The sequence below is a fragment of the Boleophthalmus pectinirostris genome, unplaced genomic scaffold (assembly GCF_026225935.1).
Source record: "Boleophthalmus pectinirostris isolate CB_2022bp ecotype Guang Dong unplaced genomic scaffold, ASM2622593v1 HiC_scaffold_3, whole genome shotgun sequence".
Classification (NCBI taxonomy): Eukaryota; Metazoa; Chordata; class Actinopteri; order Gobiiformes; family Gobiidae; genus Boleophthalmus; species Boleophthalmus pectinirostris.
Genome location: NW_026571299.1, coordinates 9,862,932 through 9,889,177, shown reverse-complemented (window position 1 = coordinate 9,889,177; position 26,246 = coordinate 9,862,932). Strand labels below are relative to the sequence as shown.

The window sequence follows — 26,246 nt, the reverse complement described above, 5'->3', positions numbered from 1 at the left end:
TGGAAATGTCTTGCATATTCTCCACCAGCTTCTTAAATTTGCCCCATCACCAAATCTTCAACCAACAAGGTCGACAAACAGTCTGTCCATGAAGAATTTATCCACAACTATCAAGGTAAGAAAGACGAAAACTTAGAGGGGAACAACGACGAGCATTAGTGAACTACTGAGCAAAACTGGGAGAATGCCTATGTTCCCTCATGATCAATTTGCATCGAAAATTTATCCCCATTTCTCCCAGTTTGGTCCTCAGTTACACCCGACTATTATCCAGCAGCAGTTGACTACAGATGTAAAGGTCATAGTGCAAAAGATCCTAGGTTAAATTACTCTAAATAATCCCTTTTAAATGCAGTATAAAAATAAAATGACTTGATTTAGAGTTTAATTTTGGGAAAAAAAGTAATCGAAATAAGAATAATCTTGCTGAGGGAACATAGAGCTGACCCTGCAAAACTAACATTATGGTGTCCTGGAGAGACTGCACACATTTATCTGTGCTAATATCAACATTATGAAATCGATTTTTAATTTTAATTGGGAGGAGGCCCCGGGGAGGACTGAGGACACGGTGGAGGGACTATGTCTCTTGGCTGGCCTGGGAACGCCTCGGGGTCCCCTCAGAGGAGCTGGAGGATGTGTCTGGGCTGAAGGAAGTCAGGGGATCCCTGCTTAGACTGCTGCTCCTGCAACCCGGCCCCGGATAAGCGGAAGAAAATGGACGGATGAAATCGATTTTTAATTTTAATTGTAGAATCAGTATGAGTTAACAAGTTACTTATGTTTTATTCATTACCATAACATTAGCTTTCCTCAGTTCAGTCGTTGTTCACCTTAAAGTTTTCTTCTTTCTTACCTTGGTAGTTGTGGATAAATAATTCATGGTTCATGTTTATCCTTTGTAGACCTTGTTGGCTGAAGATTTGGTGATGGGGCAGATTTATGAAGCTGGTGGAAAATACGCGAGACATTTCCACAGATATTTTGCCACAGAAAACAATTAACCGGAAGTTCCGCAAATCTAAGGCTATGTTCAGACTGCAGCCTGAAGTGACCCAAATCTGATTTTTTTTTTTTTTTGCTTCTATGTGACCTGTATCTGATCTTTTAATGACAGTCTGAACGACACAGATCAGATTTTTTCAAATGTGACCCAGGCCACTTGGATATGTGCTCCTGAAACCGATACATATCTGATCTTTTGACATGCGACTTCAGTCTGAACGGCCAAAGTGCATTCATCCACCTACACGTTATCAACAAGCCACAAACGTCACTATTCTGCTCTGAAGTAGGTGAAAATTGTTAATGAACTCCGTGTCACTGAAGCGAAGCACATCACCACTCACCACTCTTGGCTACGTCTCCACATCCACACGTTCCTTTCAATAGGCTGCCCTACAAAACGCCACGGCCAAAAACCTCGTCCTTCACCTTCTCAATCTTCTCCTTAAAACAAGTAAGTTGTTCATGTTCTGGCTCCGGTACGAGAGGAACTTTAAAATCTCCAGGTGCTCAATGCTCGTGTCCATGTTTGGACAACTTCCGTAAACACAGAGCACGATCGCTGCGGTTGACGTCATCGTGTCTCCAGTGCACATGCGGGACAGTCTTGGGCCATTTAAAGTTCACACTGGAGATCACACACAAGTCGCATTTAATTGGAAATGTGAACGACCTCGCAAAAATGTCAGATTTCACAAAAAAATCCAAATTGAGCGTTAAGCCCTGTAGTCTGAACGTAGCCTAAAGCGCGGCACTTCTGGCTGTTGCGAAAAAGGTCTATTCTACAACACAGAAAATAAAAAAAAAAATCTCAAACCTTGTGCATTGTATTGTATTTAATAACATATTTTTTCCTTTTTCTCCTCTTTCAGCTGTGGACATCAGAAAACCAGACAGATGAGGCCGAGGCTGGCGAAGGCGACAACTAGACCCATTCCCCCCTTCACTCTTTCCACTCCTCCTTTCCTTCTTTCCTTCCTCCTGCTCTTCCTACTTCCTGCCTCCTATGCCCTACTTCCTGCTTCCTACGCCCTACTTCCTGTCTCCTCTTCGTACGCCTCGCCATAAGCCCCGCCCCCCCACACATGCCCCACATTTCCAATTCCTTCTGTATAACCTCCGGCATTCATAGCACCATTTTAAACCTGTCTCAATGTTAATTCACAAGAAAATTCCAAACCAAAATGAGTAATTTAATCCCAACATTCCTGTTTTAATCTAAATCTTTAACTGTTTTTCCTTCTCTTCTTGGCTTTTTGTCCCTCCTCCCCCCCACCATACTTCCTCCTCCTTTATAGCTAGCGTTGGTATTAGCTCCTGTTTTTATTTTTCTTAGTGTAACAATTTTATTCCACTTACAAATTATTATTAAACTATCCGGTTATTTTCAACAAACACTGTGAATTTTATTTTCTCCATGTGATTGAGGAAAATGCACAATTTTAATATTTTAATGCAAAAAGTATTTAAAACATGCTGAGGTTCATACAGAAGGTAACTCAAGGCATATTGTGACACTGACAAATCATGGAAACTCTTTAGAAATGTGGAATTAAAAGCGGTTTTGGAAAATATAAAAACAAGAAAGCATTATTTCATTAAACGGGACCCAACAAACAAAAATAAAAGTCCAATCTCTGAATGCGTAGACTTATTGTAGTGCTAAAAACTGTTTTGCCTTGTAAAAATTTCTTAATAATAATAATAATAATGGTACACTTCGATATTATGATGAATTATATAAGCTACTATTTTTAAAAATTCCAAAATAACGTTTGTATTGAATAAAAAGCCATACAAACTGGTAGGAACTGCTAAATATTAAAATACTAATTATTAAAAATTAATATTGAAAAATGGACGTAAATTTGATAAACAAACTTCGGTCTCCCGGCAACGACGTAGCTAATGTTAAATGCTAATTGCTAATGCTAAATGCTAACCGCTAACTCCGATTAGCCGTGTCACAATCGCCTTTGCCATCGACCATTTACATTCCACCTTAGGTTTAGATAACTCATGTCTTTCTATGTTTTCTTTCTACAATTTGCTGGGGACATAATAATTCATGCACTATACAATTTTACAACGGGAAAAAAAAAAATTACAAAAAAAAAAAAAAATTCTCCTAAAAATTTTCTTCGAACAAAGCTTTTTCCCCATGCAGTAGTGAATGTGGCACCTATATGTATATCAGCAATCATTTTGTTTTTACTGACCAGTATTCTGCTTAAAATAACTTAAAAAAAAACAATATAAAATGACTAAAAAAAAAAACAAAAAAAAGCTTCATGTGATGGTTTTCTTGCTTAGCGCGCACGTGGTTGTGAACATTTAGACTTTAGCTGACAGACACCCATAGAAAATGAATGAAAAGTTGTTCAAACAAAAAAAAACACACAAAAAAAAAAAAATTCCCCCCCCCCGATGCCCCGACACTGTCCTCCTCCTGGTTATTGAAGTAGGTCTGTGTGAAAGTGGCGCTAGATCCACTCCATGTTCCAACAGGACAAATGTAAGAGACGATTTAAGTGAAATAAAGGTTTTATCAGTTCTGAATCGCCTCTGCTTATTACTCAAGACGTACGTTTATTCATTTATTTAAAGTTGCGCTGTGTAACGTTTTGGTCGGAGGTCCGTCACCTGCTTGTTTCTACGAATTTGTCATTGCTCTGCCTGGAATATCCCGCAGTACGACATTAAACAGCTCTACGTTAATTTATTGCTCAAAAATACTTAGAAAAACAGGTATTCTGACACTGAGCAGGGTTGTCTCTCCAAAGAACTGACGTGTAACTTGGTCTGGTTTGGTCTTCATAAAGATATAACGTGACCAGACTTTAAAAATAAAAAACTCTGACTCCCCCGTGTTGGAATATTTGGTATAAATCAAATTGAAAAGAGCGTGAAACATTAAGACTGACACGAGAATGAATCTGAGAAACTTCTGACACTGCATTTTTTTGCTTTATAGTCATTTGCAAACACGTTTTTCTGTGTTTTGGCTAAACAAATAGTAATTTATGTTCCTCTTTTCTGTTGGCAGGGATCGGATTAGTCAAAAATTTTAATTCTTCCGGTTTAGACTTTGGTTTAGATCAAATTCAAAAAGAGATCAAGGTAAAAAATAGGGAAATCTGAGACGTTTCTTGTATAAAACTAGGACAAATCACTGGTTTTGTATAAATCTGCAGGGACTGTCCCAGTAAATAGTAACGTCTGGTCAGCCTATGAAGTTTAGAAACTTTTAATGTCATACTGTGAAATATTTTAGACAAAGCAATGACATCTCCACAGAGAAAAGCATTTGACGGACCCCCACCAGAAAATCTACACAATGTGCTGTTAAAGGTAAAAAAAAAAAAAGTGAATCATAGTTACACGATACTGGGAGGCGCAGCATTTTTCTTTCCTGGGAGTTGTTCTCTTCCTCACCTCACTACAAGAGGCTTGAGATTTGATTACTCGACAAAGTAGAGGACTTTTGGTGTGGGGTTACACATTACAAGGAGGGCTGTGCAATTGATAGTTTCAGTTACAATACAGTATTTGAAGCTCCAATAAATTGCAAACCGGTATTAAAGAAAACATTTGTTCTCAGTGATACAGACTGGTTCTTTTCCTCAAACAAGTATCAGCAAACGTTACTAGCATATTGTCCTTTTACAGGTTTTATTTTGATGTACAAGAACAAGACAACTTTGTACATCAGTGTCTTGAAATGGGTGTATTGGAGAGGAGAGGGAGTAGCCCAAGAACATAGAGAAAAACACACCATCTTACTTGCAAAATGTGAGATTTATTAGGACCTACTACAACGTTTCGGCACTAAGCCTCATTGTAGTCAGTCCTAATAAGTCACATTTTGCAAGTATGACAGTGTGCAGGATTTTTCTCTATCTTGACCGCTTTTCTCATGACAATGACTCCAGTATAATGCTTTGAGAGTCTTATCATTCACTCCACATTCGGTAAGCTGCTATTGTAGCCACAGCTGCCCTGGGACGGACCATAAAATGTATACATAAATGGACATCGCTAACCCACTCCCGCGTTCCAAATGGGAAGTGTTCACGGTGGTGCTTCCGGTTCCAACGACTCTCTGTAACTGTTGCAGTGAGGCTTGTCATATTGGTCATGATCCTGGTGTTTTCATTTTCATTTCCGTAAATAAATTCTTATTTCTAATATCAGGGTTGCCATGGTCATGGAAATTGAAAATGTCATTTTACAGGCCTGGAAAAGTCTTCAAATTTTAGTATCTTTCACACAACTACAGCATTCTGTTAAGTTCTCATTAGGCTATTATGATTATTTCTGAACGTATGCACCTTTTGTTTAAAAGAGATGACAATAAATGCACTGACAGTATTTTGAATGTTAAAAAAAAACTATAAAACCAAACCATAAGGTGAGTGGAAAGGGTTAACATTTCATATTTAGCCCTAAAGGTTTGATCAATTCTACACATGTAGGTGCTGTAAAGTCATGGAAAATTCACTTTAGGTCATGTAAAGTCATGGAGAAAATTTTGAAATTTTGTCAGGGAAAAAGAGTGGGAACCCTGTGCTATTGTAACCACAGCTTCCCTGGGACAGACCGTAGATCGTATACATAAATGGACATCGCTGACCCATTAGTCACCACATTCCAAATGGGAAGTGTTTGTTGTGGTGCTTCCAGCTTCAAAGACTCTGTAATTGCTGGTCTGAGCTTCATCATTTTGGTCTTAAAATTTTCATATTAACTTAATCTACATGATCCTGGTGTTTTCATTTAACTTTTTTTTCTGTAAATAAATTCTTATTCCTAATGTAAGGGTTCCCATGATCATGGAAATCCTGAAAAAGTCATGGAAATTGAAAATGTTATGTTCCAGGCTAAGAAAAGTTATGAAAGTTTGTAAATTCAATGAAAGTTTTGAAAAAGTCATGGAATTTTAGTATCTCTTTTACCCAACTACAGCGTTCTGTTAAGTTATGATTATTTCTGAACGTATACGCCTTTTTTAAAAAGAGATGACAGTAAATGCACTGACAGTATTTTGAATGTTAAAAAACTTACAGAAAAAACTTACAGAAAAAATTTATTAGGACAAACCGTGTTTGTCCTAACAAATTTCACAATTTGCAAGTAAGACGGTGTGCGGGATTTTTCTGTATGTTCTGGGGCTGCTCCCTCTCCTCCAACGCACCCGTCTCTAGTAGTTGATGTGCGAGGCTCTCATTCTCTCAGAATGTTAAAAAACTATCAAACCAAACCATAAGGTGTGTGGAAAGGGTTAACATTTCATATTTAGCCCTAAACGTCTGATCAGTTCTACACATGCAGGTCGCCTTAAAGTCATGGAAAATTCACTTTAGGTCATGAAAAAGTTTAGAAATTTTGTCAGTGAAGAAGAGTGGGCACCTTGTAATATAAAACTGGCATCGTGCGCTTCATTCGACTCGAGCCAAACACTATGGTTGACGTCACATTCACTTAGTCCACTTATTTATACAGTCGAAGGGACAGACTGACAAAAAAAAAGGCTACCAATCTGTGACATCGCTCTCTCTGTCCAACAGACACACACTACATTCATACCAGGCAATGTGGGTGAAGTGTCTTGTCTAAAGGCACAACATCAGAACTGGGTGTGCGAGGGATTCGATGCGTACAGCACCATTTTCTTTCAACAAATCAGGATTTTAAGCCTCCTCCTTAAGACAAATAATGACTCATGTATTCCCCCCCGAACGTGCGTCATCGTACAAGCTGCAGCAGGTATACAGGCCGTGACCTTCCAGAGGAAATACTTTCAGGACACGAAACATTTAATCACCAACTAAAACAGCAGAGTGGTGTAAGAACAAAGACTTTTTACTGTTGTGTTCACCTGGCGCCCCCTGGAGGCCGCTGTGATGCTGCAGGACACAGAGGAGGGACACTTTTGGCTCTTTCCTCTCCTCAAACTGCACTGACACAGATCTGCCGGTGCTCCCTGACCAGTCCTCCTGTTAAACTGCAGAGACCTTTGACTGAGACAGACATTTCCCTCTGGATCAATAAAATGAAGTACAGTATCTTTCTCTCTCCTCTCTATTCCTGGTCAAGACGCTTTACCTTCACTATGCCTCAATAGACCTTTGTGACAACGTCCATAAGTTCCACGATATAGGGTAAACGTAACTTACGTTTATGCTTTTCTGTGGCAAAATATCTGTGGAAATGTCTTGCGTATTTTCCACCAGCTTCATAAATCTGCCCCATCACCAAATCTTCAACCAACAAGTTCGACAAAGGATAAACTTTCTTCCATTTATCAAAGAATTTATCCCCAACTATCAAGGTAAGAAAGATGATAACGTAAAGGCGAACAACGACGAGCATGAATGAACTACTGAACAAAACTGGGAACGTACCTATGTGTTCCTTCATTTCTAAATTTTTTTTTTTTTTTTTTCCAAAATTAGGCCCTATGTTCACACATTTCCTTTATCATCAGTTTGCATCAGAATTTATCCCCATTTCTCCCAATTTGGTCGTCAATTACACCCGACAATTATCCAGCAGCAGTTGACTAGAGATGTAATGTAAAGGTCATGGTACAAAGGATCCTAGGTTGAAATGACTGAATCATCCCTTTAAATGCAGTATAAACATAAAAATGACTTGATTTAGAGTTTAATTTTGAGAAAAAAATCTTAGAAATAAGGGAACATAGGGAGGACCCCACAAAACTATTATGGTGTCCTAGTGATGTCTCGCATTCGAACTGCACAAATGCTAATATCGACATCATGAAATCGATTTTTTAAATTTTAATTCTAGAATCAGTCTGAGTTCACAAGTTACTTATGTTTTATTCATGACCATAATGTTAGTTTTGCTCAGTCGTTCATATATTTTAGTCTTTCTTACCTTGATAGTTGTGGATAAATTCTTCATGTTAGAATGTTTATCCTTTGTCGACCTTGTTGGATGAAGATTTGGTGATGGGGCAGATTTTTGAAGCTGGTGGAAAAATACACGAGACATTTCCACAGATATTTTGTCGTAGAAAAGCCGGGAGTGACGTTGTGAAAAAGATCTATTCATACAACAAAAATGAAAGCTATAAAACCCTAGAAATGGTTCATTTACAGTCAAAAAAAAAAAAAAAAAAAAAAAGGGGGAGGAAATTGACATGAAGATCTTTATTCGTGCTGAAAACAGGCAGGTTTGACAAACGTGGTCGGCGAAATGGAAATACAAACATGAGGTTCTGAAGTGGATCAAAAATCAACAAAAAACACAATGACATTCTGTACAGGAAGGCAGCAGGTCTCTCCAAAGTAAGGTAAGTGGGCGGGCATTTCAAAATAAGTCAGTGACAAGGTATTTTGAGGTCTACTGATGTGAGGCCTTCAAAATAAAAGCATGACATTTATTTTAAATGCACATTTTCCTCAGGAGCGACCCCACACATGCACAAAATAAAGCAAAACGTAATTGAGCAGAGACACAGGTTTGCGAAAACTGGGTAAACTTTCACCAAATGCCTTAAGTTAAAGGTGCACTGTGTAACTTTTTCTGGTGGAGGGTTGGCCACCTGCTTGTCTCCATGGAAATGTTATTGCTTTGTTGTATCCATCTTGCTTTTACTCAATAATTTTGAGGTGGTTTTGGGGGGTTTATTGTCCAAAAAAACTTGCATTCCTACTGTTATTAAGTTTAACTTGGCCCTGTGGCGTCAACTGCTGTTTCCATAGAGATAAACAAGTAATGCTATACTGTGGGACATTCTAGGCAACATCTCCATGGTGAGAAGCGAGTGACGAAACCTCCACCAGAAAAACTACACAGTGCATGTTTAATTTGAATACTTTAACCACATTTTCTGTCTTTTTTTTTTTTTTTCCAGTGATGTAAACTTCTAAAAGCCGGTTATTCTATGTTTAAAAAAAAAAAAAAAAGCAAAAATTTATAACACTAGTTTTAAAATTGTCTCAAGCAAAACCACTGACTGTAATACTAAGGTTTATACAGGCTTGGGACTGGCAACAACAGAGGCAACAAATGGCAAGGTGGTCCCATGTTTTATTCCCCTACAACTAATGTATTTTTCAAAATATAAGTCTCACTTTTTTCATGGTTTGGGTGTTTCCTGCGACACTCCGATGCGATTTATATATTAAAATTTTCACACTGACAGCCTCGAGAGGGCGCTCTAGTGTTGTGTGTCAGTATCTGCTGCTCCTGTTCCTCCTGTACCACTGTCACTTCGCTCTACTGCGCATGTCTCCTGCAGAAAGAGCCTCTGACCCGCTGCAAGTAGTGAAATATGCAGCCGAAAACAGTAATCGAGCAGCAGAAAGAAAGTTTGGAGTGAGCGAGAAACTTGTGAGGGACTGGCGGAAAGGGGGGATGGAGAACACAGCTTCACAACAACCGGGAGGGAGGGTGTGTACCATGAAACTTTCCTGGAGTCACTGGATGAATCAGCAAATCCTGGACTTCAGTGACACCGAAACCATCCTGTCGGGATTCAGAAAGACCGGAATAATTCTAACTGGAACTGATGATGAGTCTGACGACAGCTACACAGAAGAGGAAGCGGTGCTCTGTTTACCTCCAGAGTTGCTAAGAACTGACACCAAGGATGAACAATTCAACAGATTTAGTGATTTGGAGTGAGATGTAGAGTTTGTTAAACTTGTTCTGTTGTTTATGTTATAATTATCTGAAGAACTGTTCATATGTGACGTTAAGAGTCTGTTGTTCTCTGTTCTAATGTTTTTACTATAACCTGCTTTTCAAGATGAAATGTCAGTTCCTGGTCTCTGATTTTATAAAATAAATTTCCCCCCAAAAGTGAGACTTATAGCTTTGGCTGGTGCAACATATACTCCCGAGCAACTTATAGTCTGAAAAATACAGTACGTATTTGTAGACTTTGCATGTTTTGCCTGTGTCAGATTGTCCTATGAACAGAGGTGGGTAGTACTCATTAATAGTATGTTTACTTGAGTATCTTTTCAGAAATTGTACTTTTCTAGCTGCATACTTTTATTTCTACATTTCTGTTTATGTTTCTTGTACCGCTCCTTCAGATATTATTTAGTTCTTTTCAGTTTTCCTTTTGAAAACACCAGATTTTGTCTTTAAAATTACATTAACTTAAAATCATAAATCGGATGTTACACCCTGGTAGTTACTCTAAAGTCTTATTCGCACGGGATTAGTTTTACCTGTGGACTTTTGGTGATTTGTAATAATTGTGAAGGATGCCGACTGTGTAAAATAAAGATTTCACTGCAAATTACCTACTATATTTCGCCAAACACAGACGTCCGGTGATGACACTAGTCCCGTGCAAATCTCAGTGTTTGTTGTTGTAACTGTGCGCCTTTTCTATCTCTTTCTTTTCTCTACGCATTCTTTTCTCTTTCAATTTCAGTCAGTGTCAGTAAAATAGAGTAATTTCCGGACTTTGCAAATTACCAGACGTCCCCCAGGTTGTACTTATCCCATGCGAATAGGGCTTAGATTACTCTTACTTGAGCAATACTTCTCCCAAATACTTTTTTTTATCCTCACTTGAGTAATTTCTTGAGCTGCTACTTCTTTTTGACTAATATTATTCTGAAGTAACATTAATTTGAGGACAGTATTTGGCTACTATATCCACCTCCGACTACCTTGATTCATCCTTGCAGTGTCAGAATTTTTTCACTCGACAGTAGGCGGGTACTTTTTTAAAATTTAACCGGCTATTTGGTCGTGATGTATGTAACGCGCGAAATCTCGTAGGAAGAAGGACAATAACGTCTTTCCCCTTGATAAAATTCACCAAACATTCTCTTTGTTCCGACTTTAAATCCTTGATCTCGGGAATCGTTGCCAGCACAGAATGTCTCGTCTTCGTCTACGTCCATCTCGACCACTTTGTTTACTGTTGTGCTGAGTTTGACGCTTGAGTTTGACGTCATGGCCTCACAGCTCTTCTCTGATTGGCCGGTGCGTGGTCTAAAACTTCCAATTCCTGACCTGGTCGCTGGAGAGAAATGAAATTGAGCGGAGGCACTAGGCGGCACCAGCCTGACTAACCTCTGCCTATAAAACTGTCCAATTAAAGAATCAGACACGTTTTTCGGCTACCTTCAGCTAAAATTCTGGTGTGGTTTTAAAAATTATTGTTGCGTTTGGTGTTTTTATCCAAAATCTAGGTTTAAATCTGGTTCACAGCTCATTTCAGACAGTTCAAAACATCAACAGCGTTCAAAAGTACATGTAAATCTTTGATATGTTTGCCACTGATACTATTTATTTAAAGCAACACTGTGTAACTTTCTGGGCGGTGGAACATCACCTGCTGGATTTAACGGAAACAAAGTTAAAACCACACTTCGGAACATTCTCCACGGGGATAAAAATGCGTTACTGTGGAATTTTGTAGGGAAATAGAGACAGGTTTTGTGTAAGGATGCGAGTTTTTCAGTGCAATAGAAACATAAAAAACAACTACAACATTTTTTATTTTAGTCTTTTAGTTTTTTGGCTGAAAAGTTACACGGTGAGGCTTTAAAACTGCACTGGTTTGGGAAGAGAAAAGCAACAAGAAACAACATCACAACATGCTCCTGTCTGCGGAACTAAACATGAACAGATTTTGCAAACTGGTGAAAGTTTTCCCCCAAAAATCCAGCTTATAATTATAAATACAATTGTCATAAATACTGAAAAAAGTTCAAATAAACCTTAAAACATTTCCTGAACTGAATGTGGCGTAGGTTAGAGAGAGAAAGAGAGAGAGAGAGGACCATGTGACTGTTTGGGCCTCTCTGATTGGACGGTTCTGCTTTCACTTCTTCTTCTGCACTTCCTGGAGCAGCTTGAACGCCGCAGCGTTTTTGGGTTCAATTTTCAGCAAACTGTTCAGGTCGTCGATGCAGGATTTGAGATTCTGACACAAGAAAAGAAAGAATTGTTCAGTTTATGGTTGTAAGTATGTTTTAAATTTTCCACTATAGAGCAAAACCCCTGAGATTACAGAACATTATAAACACAAAGAAAATGCTACATTTTGTGTAATCCATTCATTTGTTTTTCAAAATAAAACCAAAAATAAGAAAACGAAATAAACAAAAATTTTCTTCATTATTTGTCTCCAAAACCAAATCAGGACTGAATCAGGAATAAACCAGGACTGAAACAGGTCTAAAACAGGTCTAAAACAGGTCTGGACCAGATCTGGACCAGGACAGAACAAGGACTAAAACAGGTCTAAAACAGGACTGAACCAGGACTGAACCAGGTCTTAACCAGGACTGAAACAGAACTAAAACAGGTCTAAACCAGATCTAATACAGATCTAAAACAGGTCTGAACCAGATCTGAACCAGGACAGAACCAGGACTAAAACAGGTCTAAAACAGAACTGAACAAGGACTAAAACAGGTCTAAAACAGGACTGAACCAGCTCTAAACCAGAACTGAACCAGGACAGAACCAGGACTAAAACAGGTTTAAACCAGAACTGAACTAGGACTAAACCAGGTCTTAACCAGGACTGAAACAGAACTAAAACAGGTCTAAACCAGATCTAAAACAGGTCTGAACCAGATCTGAACCAGGACAGAACCAGGACTAAAACAGGTCTAAAACAGAACTGAACAAGGACTAAAACAGGTCTAAAACAGGACTGAACCAGCTCTAAACCAGATCTGAACCAGGACAGAACTAGGACTAAAACAGGACAAAAACAGATCTAAAACAGGTCTAAACCAGATCTAATACAGATCTAAAATAGGTCTGAACCAGATCTGAACCAGGACAGAACCAGGACTAAAACAGGTCTAAAACAGAACTGAACAAGGACTAAAACAGGTCTAAAACAGAACTGAACCAGGACAGAACCAGGACTAAAACAGGTTTAAACCAGAACTGAACTAGGACTAAACCAGGTCTAAACCAGGTCTACATCGGTCTCAGTCCTGGTCTCAGTCCTAGTCTCAGTCCCGGTCTGGTCCTAGTCTCAGTCCTGATCACCCAACAGTCTATACAGGCGCACATCCGGGCCTATCCCAACCGTCCTGGTTCAGTTCTGGTTCAGTTCTGGTTTAGACCTGGTTTAGGCCTGATGTTGTCCTGGTTCAGTTCTGGCATCACAGTTTAAGTCACATAAACGGGAAACGGTTGTTATCCATTTTTTCCATTATTCATTAAAACACAAAAACAAATTATCGTTATCTGTTTTTTCATTTTGGTTTTGGAGACAAATCATGAAGAAAATAGTTGTTTTTTATTTTTTTTATTTTGAAAAACTAATGAACGTATGATACACAGATTTAGTGTGGCCCAAAATGAAGATTTCAAGCGATGTATGCGCCCCCTGCTGGCAACACTGGGGTACTAACATGCCTCAGAGTGAAGGTGATATGAGGCCTGCACTTGACTTCACCTCGCCTAGTTCAGTAAAATCCCTTTAACTCTATAATGTTCCTTTTCAAAGCAGCAATTTGAGATTTGAAAAACATTTTGAAAACATTTTGTTGGTTGAAAATAATCAGGAAATAAATGTGTGTTTGATGACGAGACACAATTAGAACTGTGACACCGACCTGTAGTTTTCTGGGACTCTATTAGCTTTTGGGTGTCAATTTTTTTTTCTACAGCCTCAGCCTAGATACTAAAACTAAAATAATACTGAAAATAAAACACATGGACAACACTGAACTTTTCCTGTGTAGTTTAAGAATACTGATCAATTATTTTAGAACTAAATACAAAAATATGCTTTAAAGTGTTTTGTGGTAATGAAATAAAGTCAGAGTCTGCACTGTCGGTACATTTTAGTGCTACAAGATTTTCAGAAGTTCTAAACTGGGACACACTCGGGTTGGGATGATTGGTATAAATAAAATTGTGAAAAGAAAGTGTAACACTGTGCATTCTTGTGTCAGACATAATCTGAGGGGATTTTGTTGCTGCATTTTTTTTGTTTTATTTTCATTTGCAAACACGGATTTTTGTATTTTGGCAAAACAAGAGACAATTTATGCTCCTCTTTACTGTTGGCAGAGATCAGATTAGTCAAAAATTGTGACCGATCTGTTTTAGTTCTGGTTTAGACCTGACGTTCTCCTGGTTTAGACCTGGTTTAGACCTGGTTTAGACCTGGTTTAGACCTGATGTAGTCCTGGTTTAGACCTGATGTAGTCCTGGTTTAGACCTGATGTAGTCCTGGTTTAGACCTGATGTAGTCCTGGTTTAGACCTGATGTAGTCCTGGTTTAGACCTGATGTAGTCCTGTTTAGACCTAGTTTTAGACCTAGTTTAGACCTAGTTTAGACCTGATGTAGTCCTAGTTTAGTCCTGGTTTAGACCTGATGTTGTCCTGGTTTAGTCCTAGTTTAGTCCTGATTGAGACCTGATGCTGTCCTGGTTTAGTTCTAGTTTAGTCCTGGTGTAGACCTGATGTTGTCCTGGTTTAGTCCTGGTGTAGACCTGATGCTGTCCTGGTTTAGTTCTAGTTTAGTCCTGGTTTAGACCTAGTTTAGACCTGGTTTAGTCCTAGTTTAATCTTAGTTTAGTCCTAGTTTAATCTTAGTTTAGTCCTGGTTTAGACCTGATGTAGTCCTGGTTTAGACCTGATGTAGTCCTGGTTTAGACCTGATGTAGTCCTGGTTTAGACCTGATGTAGTCCTGGTTTAGACCTGATGTAGTCCTGGTTTAGTCCTGGTTTAGACCTGATGTTGTCCTGGTTTAGTCCTAGTTTAGTCCTGATTGAGACCTGATGCTGTCCTGGTTTAGTTCTAGTTTAGTCCTGGTTTAGACCTGATGTTGTCCTGGTTTAGTCCAAGTTTAATCCTAGTTTAGACTTAGTTTAGATCAAATTGGTCAAAATAGGGATACCTGAGACATTTCTTATATCAAACTGGGACAAATCAGTGGTTTATGATCAATCTGTTGGGACAGGGGACACAGGACTCAAAACTGGGCCTGTCCCGGGTAAACAGGGACTTCTGGTCTTCTTATACTGACCTGTAGTTCTTTGTGCGCCTGGGCCCGTCTGTACAGGGCCTTGATGTTGGACGAGTCCATGCTTAAGGCCTGGTCACAGTCTCTCACGGCGTCTCTGTTCTGCTTCACCGACAGATAACACAGGGCTCTACGGGAAAAAAAAAACAAACAAAAATATTAATAAAGCTCCAGAAGATACACAGACAGATGGAGAGAGAGCAGCACTGTAATATATGTTATAGCGCCACCTGTTGGTATATGTAGTGACTTCATTGGGGTTGAGTTTGATGCTCTGGGTGTATTTGTCGATGGCCTTTTTGTGCTCGCCCTTCTTCACCAGAGCGTTCCCCTCCTCCTTCAGGGTCAGAGCCTTCTTCTTGTCTTTCTCACTTGGACCTGCACACAAGTCAGTGTTAGTCAGTATGTGTATATGGTATTTAACATGGCATTTGATTGATAGTTGCATTTATCAACCAAGTTGTTAAATCTCTTGACCCTACAGTGTAAAAACAAGAATATATTAGGTGTTTTTTGGTCGAAATGGTGACGTTTTTATTCGTTTTGGCCCTTCGTCCACACGGAGAAATCTGAGAACGCCGGCGTTGCGTTGTCATGTGGACAAGCAAACTGCAGCTTTTGGAAAACGGTAACATTGTGACCCCGTCATTGCCACGTGATCAGAAGAGAACCTTCATGCGCGGGGTTCTTTGTAGTATTGTGTGTCCAGGTGGCTCTAGCTGTATCCTGTTTGCAGCACCACATACAGGGGTGGCAGATGTATTACGCTGTTTTCACTCCGTGCTCCATATTTATTGATCCGACCCGCAAAAAAAAAAAAAAAAAATCCAGAGTGTTGTCATGTGGACGTTATGCGTCACCTAGTGACTCCGCTCAGTTTCATTTCTCTCCAGCGACTAGGTCAGGAATCAGAATACACTAGACAGTTCGCAAAAACCCCGGAAGTGCGAGTTCGGGCACCGGTCAATCAGTGAAGAGCCATATGTTTTGTGATGTCAACGATTCCCAAGATTGAGGATTTAAAGCCGGAACAAAGAGAAAGTTTGGTGAATTCTATCAAGTGGAAAGACGTTATTGCCCTTCTTCCAACGGGATTTGGGAAAAGATTAATATACTGTATTTTCCGGGCTATTAGACGCGCTCTTAAGCCTCCAACCCCATCAAAAAACGACTGCGCGCCCCACAATCCAGAGCGCCCCATACACGAATCCACTCGGGTGTCCTAGCACGACTTCAGTAAACTACAAAGCCGCACCACCTGCAGAACACGCAAACACGCACGGAGCAGACAGCGACCGAGCGGCGAAACACACCCGCAGCCACACTCTTCACTCCACGTGGACGAGGAACGGAATAGAGGAACGAACTGAAAAAGCGAGTGCCGTGTGCCTTTCTGAGCCACAACTGAACAACTGAGTCACTGCGAACACGCCGACAATCCAGAGGTCCCAGACAGCACCCTCCCTACACGCCACAACTGAACAAAGCCCAGAGTCACCGTGAACGCCACAAACAAACAAAACCACTCACCCATCACACTGTTGTGTTTCCTTTAAAGTCCGGTGCGGTTTATTTGTGAAAAAAGTTCGAAAATAGACCATTTAATGACAGTGCGTTTTATAATCCAGAGCGCCTAATAGTGCGGAAAATACAGTACAAGTTACCCCCTTAGTGGCGCATTACATACGTCACGACCAAATAGTAGCGATTGGTTAAATAAAAAAGTACCCACCTACAGTCGACCGAACGAATCCTAACAGACGGTTTCTACGAAGTGAAACCGGCTGATGAATCAGACTATGTGGACAAAGCCTTAATACATAAAATTACTTGCATCAGGTAAGTTACATTTAAAGGACTCGCTCATATTACACTATTTTCTATGTAATAATGTTGTTTCCTCATCACAGACAGACATGTTTAACACACAAACCCTGCAGATTTAGGCTGAGTTCTTTCTTTCTCTCAAACTGAAAACACTCTGTTGTGCCTTGTGATGTCATGTGAGAATACAGGAAGTGCTCCACTGTGTTTTTAAACTCCACACACCTTCACTTGAATCATTTGGATAATTTCAGCCCTGGAATTGCCGATCTTTACTGAAGTTAAGGTAAAATGTCGCTGTTAACTTGAAAACTACTGATTCAAGATGATCACAAGAGCATTTTGAGCTTTGGAGATGTAGACAGACTCATAAACCAGGGTTACTCAAACATGTGAATGAAACAAAACACAACTCCAGGTCTGTTTTTAATGAGGTAACAACATTATAAAAAGGGTTAAAGCTCACAAGAGGGATTTTTGTATAATATAGGAACCTTTATGTCTGTGTAATCCCTCAGTCGTTGAAGTATGATCATTAACAAAAGAAAAATGCAATTCTGTCCACTGTCAACATAAAGGCATCTGAAGGGCAATAATCATAATATTAATGTGAATAATAAAAAATGCACTGTAATTATATCCAAATCTCCAATTTTTTTTGTTCTTGTAGACGTAATACTGTGAGTTGTATTGTTTTGTTAAAGGGCCGGTACCTGGTCTCAAACCATGAGTCAGAAACATGTTTTAGTTTGAACTCCAGGCACCGTGACTCAACCGTCTGGGATAGTGTCAGGCAGTGGTTTCCTTTATAATTATCTCATCTCTGCCTACCTTTTGTAATTTTGTCACTCCTGGAAATGTACCATGACCAAGAATTGTGTCAGCTGGGTCGTTTTTTTGTTTTTTGTTTTTTTTTCTTACCAGGATTGTTGGTCTTTTTGTTGTTTTGTTGAGGAGAGGCAGGTTGCTGGTTCAGTTTCTCCCTCACAGACAGAGGCACAGTGGGGATGGGAGGCAGTTTCTCTCTCCATGAAGGCCCGTCTGCTTCTGTCAAGGCTTTGGTCATCCTGAGGCACAAAGGAAATATTTATTGTTAAGTTTTATTTGAAATTCCATAAACACGAATTAACTGTGTCCACAAATACGAGGTAAAAGTGTTCAAAGCAAATACAGCTTTTACTGATAACAAATACAGAAACACTGGACATGAGATACAGAAATACATACAGAAAATTAGAAAAACTTAAAGGTAAAGGCACCGAGAAAGGTCCAATTGTGATTGTAATAGCTTTTTTAAATTGTCATAGTGCAGCCAACATACAGTTCCTTTACTTTAAAAAGTACATTTACAGGAATGTCTTCTCCGTGTGTCTCCTGATTGTGAACTGCTCATCCAGGTGACAATAAAGCCTCCCTTTGGGGCGTTCTGAGCACATGTATACCACTCCTATAGGATGTAATACAGTGATGCATATAGCCTTTCACAGTGTCTATGGAATATTCTTCTAGAGCAGAGGATGTAGAGGTGAAGATTGAGAAGAGGATACAGAGGTTGCAGAGGGAGGGTCAGAGGATGCAGAGGAGAGGGACAGAGGATGCAGGGGAGAGAGACAGGAGAGAGACAGAGGAGAGACAGAGGAGCAGAGGATGCAGAGGAAAGAGACAGAGGAGCAGAGGATGCAGAGGAGAGGGACAGAGGAGTAAAGGATGCAGAAGAGGGGGACAGAGGGTCAGAGGTTGCAGAGGGAGAGATAAAGGATGCAGAGGAGACGGACAGAGGATGAAGAGGAGAGAGACAGAGGGTCAGAGGTTGCAGAGGGAGGGACAGAGGAGCAGAGGAGAGGGACAGAGGAGCAGAGGACAGGGACAGAGGATGCAGAGGAGAGGGACAGAGGATGCAGAGGAGAGGGACAGAGGATGCAGAGGAGAGGGACAGAGGATGCAGAGCAGAGGAGAGGGACAGAGGAGCAGAGGATGAGGGACAGAGGAGCAGAGGAGAGGGACAGAGGAGCAGAGGAGAGGGACAGAGGAGCAGAGGATGTAAATTAAGCAAAGTAAAGCTAAACTAAAGCTCTACAGACAGTGCACCTGGTGTTCTGAGGTACGTCCCGCCTCTTCTCCAGCTCCTGCTTTGACATCAACATGCCAATAAAGTTTGAGTATTTTAAATAAAGCTCCTGTATTTTGATTTTGAACACAGGAGGAGCGAGTCTGTGCGCTGTGGGGGGAGTAGGGGATGATAACGGAAAAATAAGCTGAATTCTTTGCACTTGGGACTGACTATATATATGCTGATATTTTCACCATATGTCTCAGATCTAATGGCACCAAGAATAAAAAACTAAAATATTTTACTTGAAGCACACAGCGCCCTCCTCTGGCACAAGGGGAGACTGCACACAGAGCCACTCCTCTGAACAAACAGCCTGCACTCAGCTCTAGAATCACCTCCGAACGGGAAAACTCTGTGTACAAACATCCAGGTGCTTCCCATCTGAGGAGAAATCTGTCGGAACCTGCACGTTTTGTAAAGGGATTAAAAGTGAAAATGCCTGTCTGACCTGTTGGTGCCATCGTGAGCCGCTGCGATGTTACAGTCCACCTGCAGGGCGGTTTTGTAGTCCACATAGGCCAGTCTGTACCGCTCCAGGCCCTCGTAGGCTGCAGCGCGACGCAGCAGAGACTTCACATTAAATGGGTACAGCTCCAGAGATCTGCCGGACACAAAGCAGCACAATTTAATCACAGGAGAACAACACAAAGAATGAGAGCGCTTCTTTTTTGGATTTAGATGTATTAATTTTCACTTGGTAATATAAAGCATAACACAGTGCACAAAATATCAAAAACTTCTTAGAATAAAAATAGATGTATTATATTCCGGAGAGAAGTTTTAAGAGTGAAATCTTGTCTTACGTGGTGCAGTCTTTAACACATTCGGAGCAGTTGCCGTCTTTCAAATAACTTGCTGCGCGGTTTGAATACAGAATCCCTAAATCTTCTGGGTTTTTCTGAGCTGGGAACAAGAGAAAAACACAAAGAGTTCACTGAAACCATTGCAGAAACACAATATTATACAGTACTCAAATGTTACATCTGCCAAAAAAGGTATATGATAAGAACTGCAGTTTGACATTAATTATTAATTAATACTACTACTGATACTCCCCACACTTCACAGCAACTTGTACTTTTACTTTCTGTTGCTACTTCTACAATGATGATTCTTCTAAAGTACAATTATTTACATTTCTCCTTGAGAATTTTTAAGTAAAAATACAATTTTCGTAAACATTTCCAAGCAATTGTTGATGTAATTTCTCAAAAATATAAATATTAAAGTCTCACCAGCCTTCTCGAGCTCTTTGATGGCCTGGTTGTAGAAGTTGGTAGCCTCTCCGTACTGTCCCGTCTTAAAGCACTCGTTTCCAGACTGCTTCAGAGCGGACCACGACTGCGACTTACTTTTAGGAGCCATCTTTAAAACTATCTGCAAAGAGAGAAGACAAATGGTCAATTCATATACAGTTAGTTTTAGACATTCCTTGAATTTGCATGCATGCAAAAGAATACCTACATTAAGAGTCAGCTGAAAGAAAAGCAAAATGTTACATAAGCCATCTTCGATTTTTCAGAGACTATTATGAAATGGTGGGTTTTAAGTCGCACACGATAATAATATGAAGTATGATGATTCTGAATTCACATATTTACATCTACAAGTTTGGTTGCATTTTCACGATACTAAAATTTCAAACAGAATTTCCATACTACGGAAGAGAAACATACTCAACATTAAATAATAGTAAAAAATGACGATATTGGAGTGCTGCACTGGATCAAAACTGACAAACACAGGTGCTCATCAGACCAGGGGGCTTGAATTCTTAAAGAGAAGTGTGTACAATCACCAAGTCGTCCAGGTAGAATCCATGGCAAAAGGTGAAATTCAATTTGTCAGTACGTTTCGCAGCTCATCCAAGCTGCTTTTTCTTCAGACCTGAAGAAGCAGCTTGGAAAGTATTCGACCAAAAAATAAACTTTTGTCCGGTTGACAAATTGAATTTCTCCTTTTGCCATGGATTGTATCTGGATGACTGAGGGATTGTACACACATCTGATCTGCAGTGTGTTTATTTGTCTAATAAACAAATAAGTACACTGCAAATCAAAGTGGCTCTGCCATCCTTTTTCTTCTCTATTAAATAATAGTACTTTCTTTTATGTTATCATGTGGTCTTATATCTGTGCAACTCCTCAGTGGTCCAGGTAAATTCCATAGTGGTTCACGGGCGTCGACTAGTCTATGTGTAGTTCTGATACAGCTCTAGATCATTCTAAAGCTTCAGTAAAGGTTAATTTCTGTCCTGTGAATGTGACTTTTTTTAATATTGATACCTTTACAGTATCTAGTTTCAATATTTTTGACAACCCTACTTACAAGGTGATCAGCACACCTAAACCAAACTATATGATTAATACAACAACACAACACGATGCAATTTAATGTTTTAGATATAAAAATGTACATTCTCTGCACAATTACAACTTTTGCTGTAGTCATTAGGTTATTCTTTAGTTATAACTTGACTATAGACATTAGCTACTTGGTAAGAAGCATAGATTAGAATGACATAATGGCTAAAACAATAAAATTATTTCGTTCCAAAGCCTCACATAGCAACTGTTTAATGGAGCAGGTCTCATATTACAAACCACAACACAACAAAAGCTCCAAATAATCACCCAAATTATAATTATAAACAATTTACATTTTAAACCACTCGAATCTAATTTAGTTACGCGAATTAATTTTGCAAAGTAGCCAATATAGGTCGGCTATAAAACATTAAAATGACACAAAATAATGTTACCAGTGAGTTTTTTGTTGCTGTCTTGAAGCTTATTTGCTAACTTATGCTAAACGGAAGTAGCGAGTAGCCGGGTGTTGTGCCCAATTCTGCACCCCTTTTGAATATTTTTATGAAGTTTCGAGAGAAAAACGAAACTGAAACACATTTACGACCACGTATTAATTAGTCATTGAGCTGCATGTTAGAAAATGGAGTTTAAAATGCGGTAAAGGGAGTCGAAAGTAGCTAAAACGTCAAATTCTAACCTGAGAAAACCGGTGAGGGATACACATTTTAGCGCAACACCGGCTAACTCACGCTGCCGATGCTAATGCTAAACTACATGCTTCTTACCGGCGTCTGGAGGAAAGTCTCTGCGGGAAAACTCTTCTTATCTTCGGCTATCAGCTCCTGGATCTACCCGTGAACCCTGGACCCGGCGTTATGTTGTAATCACTGACATAACTTGGTGTTTTTCGGTTTAAATATACGCCCCGACCCACGCCGAGGTGCTGTGCTGCGCTCTGCCCGGAGAGGGGTCCTGTGGTGGGGGGTGGGAGTGTGGAAGTCGCCCGGCGCCTCTGGTAAGTTCTCCGCTGCCCAAAAAGGGAGTGAAGGGCCGGACTTGTTCTGGGGATCGCTTTCGTTTCGGCTTCGTGATGACGATGATGATGGCTCTAGCGTCTGGAGAAAAGCGCCCTCTTGTGGTTTAATGCGAGTACAACCATCAAAAATAATCAAAAAATACGAATCAGTTCTAAACCAGGACTACATCAGGTCTAAACTAAGACTAAACCAGGACTAAACTAAGACTAAACCAGGACTGCATCAGGTCTAAACTAAGACTAAACCAGGACCAAACTAAGACTAAACCAGGACTACATCAGGTCTAAACTAAGACTAAACCAGGACTAAACTAAGACTAAACCAGGACTGCATCAGGTCTAAGCCAAGATTGAAACAGGACTATACTGTGTCTAAACTAGGACTAAACCAGGACTACATCAGGTCTAAAACAGGACTAAACTAGGACTAAACCAGGACTACATCAGGTCTAAATCAGGTAAAACTAAACTAGGACTAAACCAGGACTACATCAGGTCTAAATCAGGTAAAACTAAACTAGGACTAAACCAGGACTACATCAGGTCTAAATCAGGATTAAAACAGGACTAAACTAAGACTAAACAAGGACTACATCAAGTCTAAAACAGGACAAAACTAAGACTAAACCAGGACAACATCCGGTCTAAACCAGATCTAACCTAAGACTAAACCAGGACTGCATCAGTTCTAAACCAGGACTAAAACAGGACTAAACTGTGTCTAAACTAAGACTAAACCAGGACTATATCAGGTCTAAACCAGGACTAAAACAGGACTAAACTAAGACTAAACCAGGACTGCATCAGTTCTAAACCAGGACTAAAACAGGACTAAACTTTGACTAAACCAGGTTTGAGACTAAACCAGGACAACATCAGGCCTAAAGCAGGACTAAAAGAGGACTAAACTAAGACTAAATCAGGACTACATCAGGTCTAAACCAGGAATAATACAGGACTAAACTAAAACTAAACCAGGATTAAGACTAAACCAGGAAAACATCAGACCTAAACCAGGACTAAAACAGGACTAAACTAAGACTAAACCAAGACTAAACCAGGACTAAAACAGGAGGGGCCGGACTTGTTTGGGGGATCGCTTTCGTTTCAGCTTCGCGATGATGATGATGATGGCTCTAGCGTCTGGAGAAAAGCGCCCTCTTGTGGTTTAATGCGAGTACAACCATCAAAAATAATCAAAAAATACGAATCAGTTCTAAACCAGGACTACATCAGGTCTAAACCAAGATTAAAACGGGACTAAACTGTGTCTAAACTAGGACTAAACCAGGACTACATCAGGTCTAAACCAGGACCAAAACAGGACTAAACTAAGACTAAACAAGGACTACATCAGGTCTAAAACAGGACTAAACTAAGACTAAACAAGGACTACATCAGGTCTAAAACAGGACTAAACTAAGACTAAACAAGGACTACATCAGGTCTAAAACAGGACTAAACCAGGACTACATCAGGTCTAAACCAGGACTAAACTAAGACAAAACCAGGACTAATACTAAACCAAGACTACATCAGGTCTAAACTAAGACTAAACCAGGACTAAGCTAAGACTAAACCAGGACTAAAACAGGACTAAACTATGACTAAACCAGGACTAAAACAGGACTAAACTATGACTAAACCAGTCTCTGTCTCTGTCCGCTCGTTTCTGGGCGGAAAAGGTTTGACCTGGGCGCAGCGCAGAGGGTTTAAATCCACCTGGTGCTAATATGAACTGGTGTAACATTCAGATTTAAGTGAGAAGACTACAAGCAGCTCGTGCACTCGGCTCCCGGACCTCGTGTCACGGACCTGACTGGACCAGGACTTGGACCAGTTTGATCTCGTCATATTGGACAATAATGCAGAACCAGCAGGACAGTGGACAGAGGATGCACTCCGCTTCAGTCTTTGGAGAAGGACTAACTGCAATAAAAAGGTTTATAAATGTTCACCAAGCTCGGGTCAATGAACTGGAACACAATGACTCAGAATTCTATGAAATGAATGGTACATTTGTGGGAATTAAATGATGACTTTCCAAACATGAATGATATAAGGACGGTACAGGACCTGCCATAAAATACTCAAACATGCACATTTAAACAAGTGCAATACAAAAAGTGGAAATGTGTCATCAAAGGTTTCAAATGGGATGAAAATCTACTTGGAAAATAAATATCATCAAAAAAATCAACTCATCTGTCCTGGAAATATAAAACCGTACGCAAATGTATCCAACTGTACAATGGTCATGATGTTTCCCTCAAGTCCTAAAACCTCTAATCTTTCTTTTTATTCTTCACCTTGTGTCGTTTCAAAACAAAATCTGAATGCTGAGGATTTTAATGGTTCAGATTTGGGCCTAAACTGGTCCAAATGTTTCATATTCTAAACACTTTTATGGAGACTGTGTGGTCTCTGTTGGGTTGATCTGGTCTAAATGTGGACTAGATTTTAATGTTTAATTTCCACAGGTGGCACTTGGTTTTGGGTTCTTGTGTTGCGTTTGAGGTGGTTGGTAATAATAAAACTGAAACAAGTGCATAATTAAGGAAATTGTTATGCACTCAGAGCACCTTGCTGGAAGAGTTTACCTGAACTCTTTGTTTTGGGTTGAACGTCCGTCAGTTTTCCCTCCAAAGACCCAAAGGTGAATATAAAACTGTTTGCTGAAATACAGTAGTATTTTGTAATTTTGTTTCTAACTTTTTCCTTTGTGTTTGCAGGTTTGGGTGGTGTCCTCTAACTCTTCTACAGGTGTCACTTTGTTATTATCATTGTTTATTATCATTGTTAATTAGTTCATAGTTTATCTATGATAATTTTACTTCGTGTCTTGCAACTGTGAGACATGAAAATCATCTGCCGCAACTGCAGCAGATGTTAGTTTATTTTATTTGAAAACAGCTAAAGGTAAAACATGTCTGTCATGTTACTGACTAACCCTTTAGTTTTCAGGTTTTAGGTTGGTGTCTAACCCTTTTACAGCAGCTCTGTGACATCTACTACTGCTATATAACCTAAAGAGTGCTTCTGACCAGTGAAAATGAACCTTTGCCTCCATCTGAAGTCAAAAAGGACTCAAGAACTAAGAAGAAGAAGAAGAATGGAAAATCTTACATCAGAGGCCATGCTCCAAAATATGGAATGAAAGAATTGATCCAGAGCACCTTGCTGGAAGGAAAACTCTGTGTTTTGGGTTGGGTTGGGTTGGGCTTCAGTCAGCTTCCCCCCAAAGACCCAAAGGTGAGTATAAAACTGTTTTACTGAAATAAACTAGTCTTTCAGAAACATTTAAGTGAAACCATGCTTTGTTGAAAACTTCTAAGATAGTTTTAGTTGTGTTCTCCCAAGATAAAACACTTCTTGTATTTTGTTTCTGTTTCCTTTGTGTTTGCAGGTTTGGGTCGTGTCCTCTAACTCTTCTACAGGTATCAGTTTTATTATTATCATCATTGTTTATTTGTTCATAGTTAAACTAAGCTAAATTTACTTCGTGTCTTACAACTGTGAGACATGAAAATCATCTGCCGCAACTGCAGCAGATGTTAGTTTATTTTATTTGAAAACAGCTAAAGCTAAAATGTGTTGACTGTCATGTTACTAACTCTTCAGTTTTCAGGTTGGAGAAACCCACATCTTTTAAAACCCCGATCATCTGGAATAATCTTAAGGTACAGTATATTTTGGTAATCCCTTTTGAGGGAAATTCTCCCTCTGTTGATGATGAATGGGTCAAATGCAAAGTGCTGCTGGGGCAGCCTGTCAGGAGCAGTGAGCTGCTGCCATACACCTGTGCAGATTCTGCACACAAAGGAACCTTCTTGCTGTGAGTGAGTGCTCAGCCACTCATCTTGACTTGGGTTTTGGTCCAAGGGTTGAGGCCCTTGTGTTCTGTCACTTTTTTGTGGTCTGAATGTAATAGTTCTGACCCTTTGACCTTGGGTTT

At 39.8% G+C, this 26,246-nt stretch overlaps 2 protein-coding genes across 2 annotated transcripts in view; one reads left to right on the top strand and one right to left on the bottom strand.

Moving 5' to 3' along the window:
- Window positions 1-2,400, top strand: part of ywhaba (tyrosine 3-monooxygenase/tryptophan 5-monooxygenase activation protein, beta polypeptide a) — a 39,570-nt gene extending 37,170 nt beyond the window's left edge. The window contains exon 7 of the mRNA XM_020927412.2: window positions 1,878-2,400. Within this exon, the coding sequence (XP_020783071.1) occupies window positions 1,878-1,934 (57 nt within the window). The 3' untranslated portion in view covers window positions 1,935-2,400. The remainder of the gene's footprint in view (window positions 1-1,877) is intronic.
- Window positions 2,401-8,168: 5,768 nt separating this feature from the next.
- On the bottom strand, window positions 8,169-22,471 carry tomm34 (translocase of outer mitochondrial membrane 34). The gene is made up of 8 exons (XM_020927420.2): window positions 22,041-22,471; window positions 20,182-20,323; window positions 19,750-19,849; window positions 19,395-19,547; window positions 17,755-17,900; window positions 15,240-15,387; window positions 15,013-15,139; window positions 8,169-11,932 (listed from the first exon to the last, which is right to left on the bottom strand). Exons 2-8 carry the CDS (start codon window positions 20,309-20,311, stop codon window positions 11,831-11,833), a joined length of 906 nt encoding a protein of 301 aa, XP_020783079.1. The 5' UTR covers window positions 20,312-20,323; window positions 22,041-22,471; the 3' UTR covers window positions 8,169-11,830.
- Window positions 22,472-26,246: the final 3,775 nt, after the last annotated feature.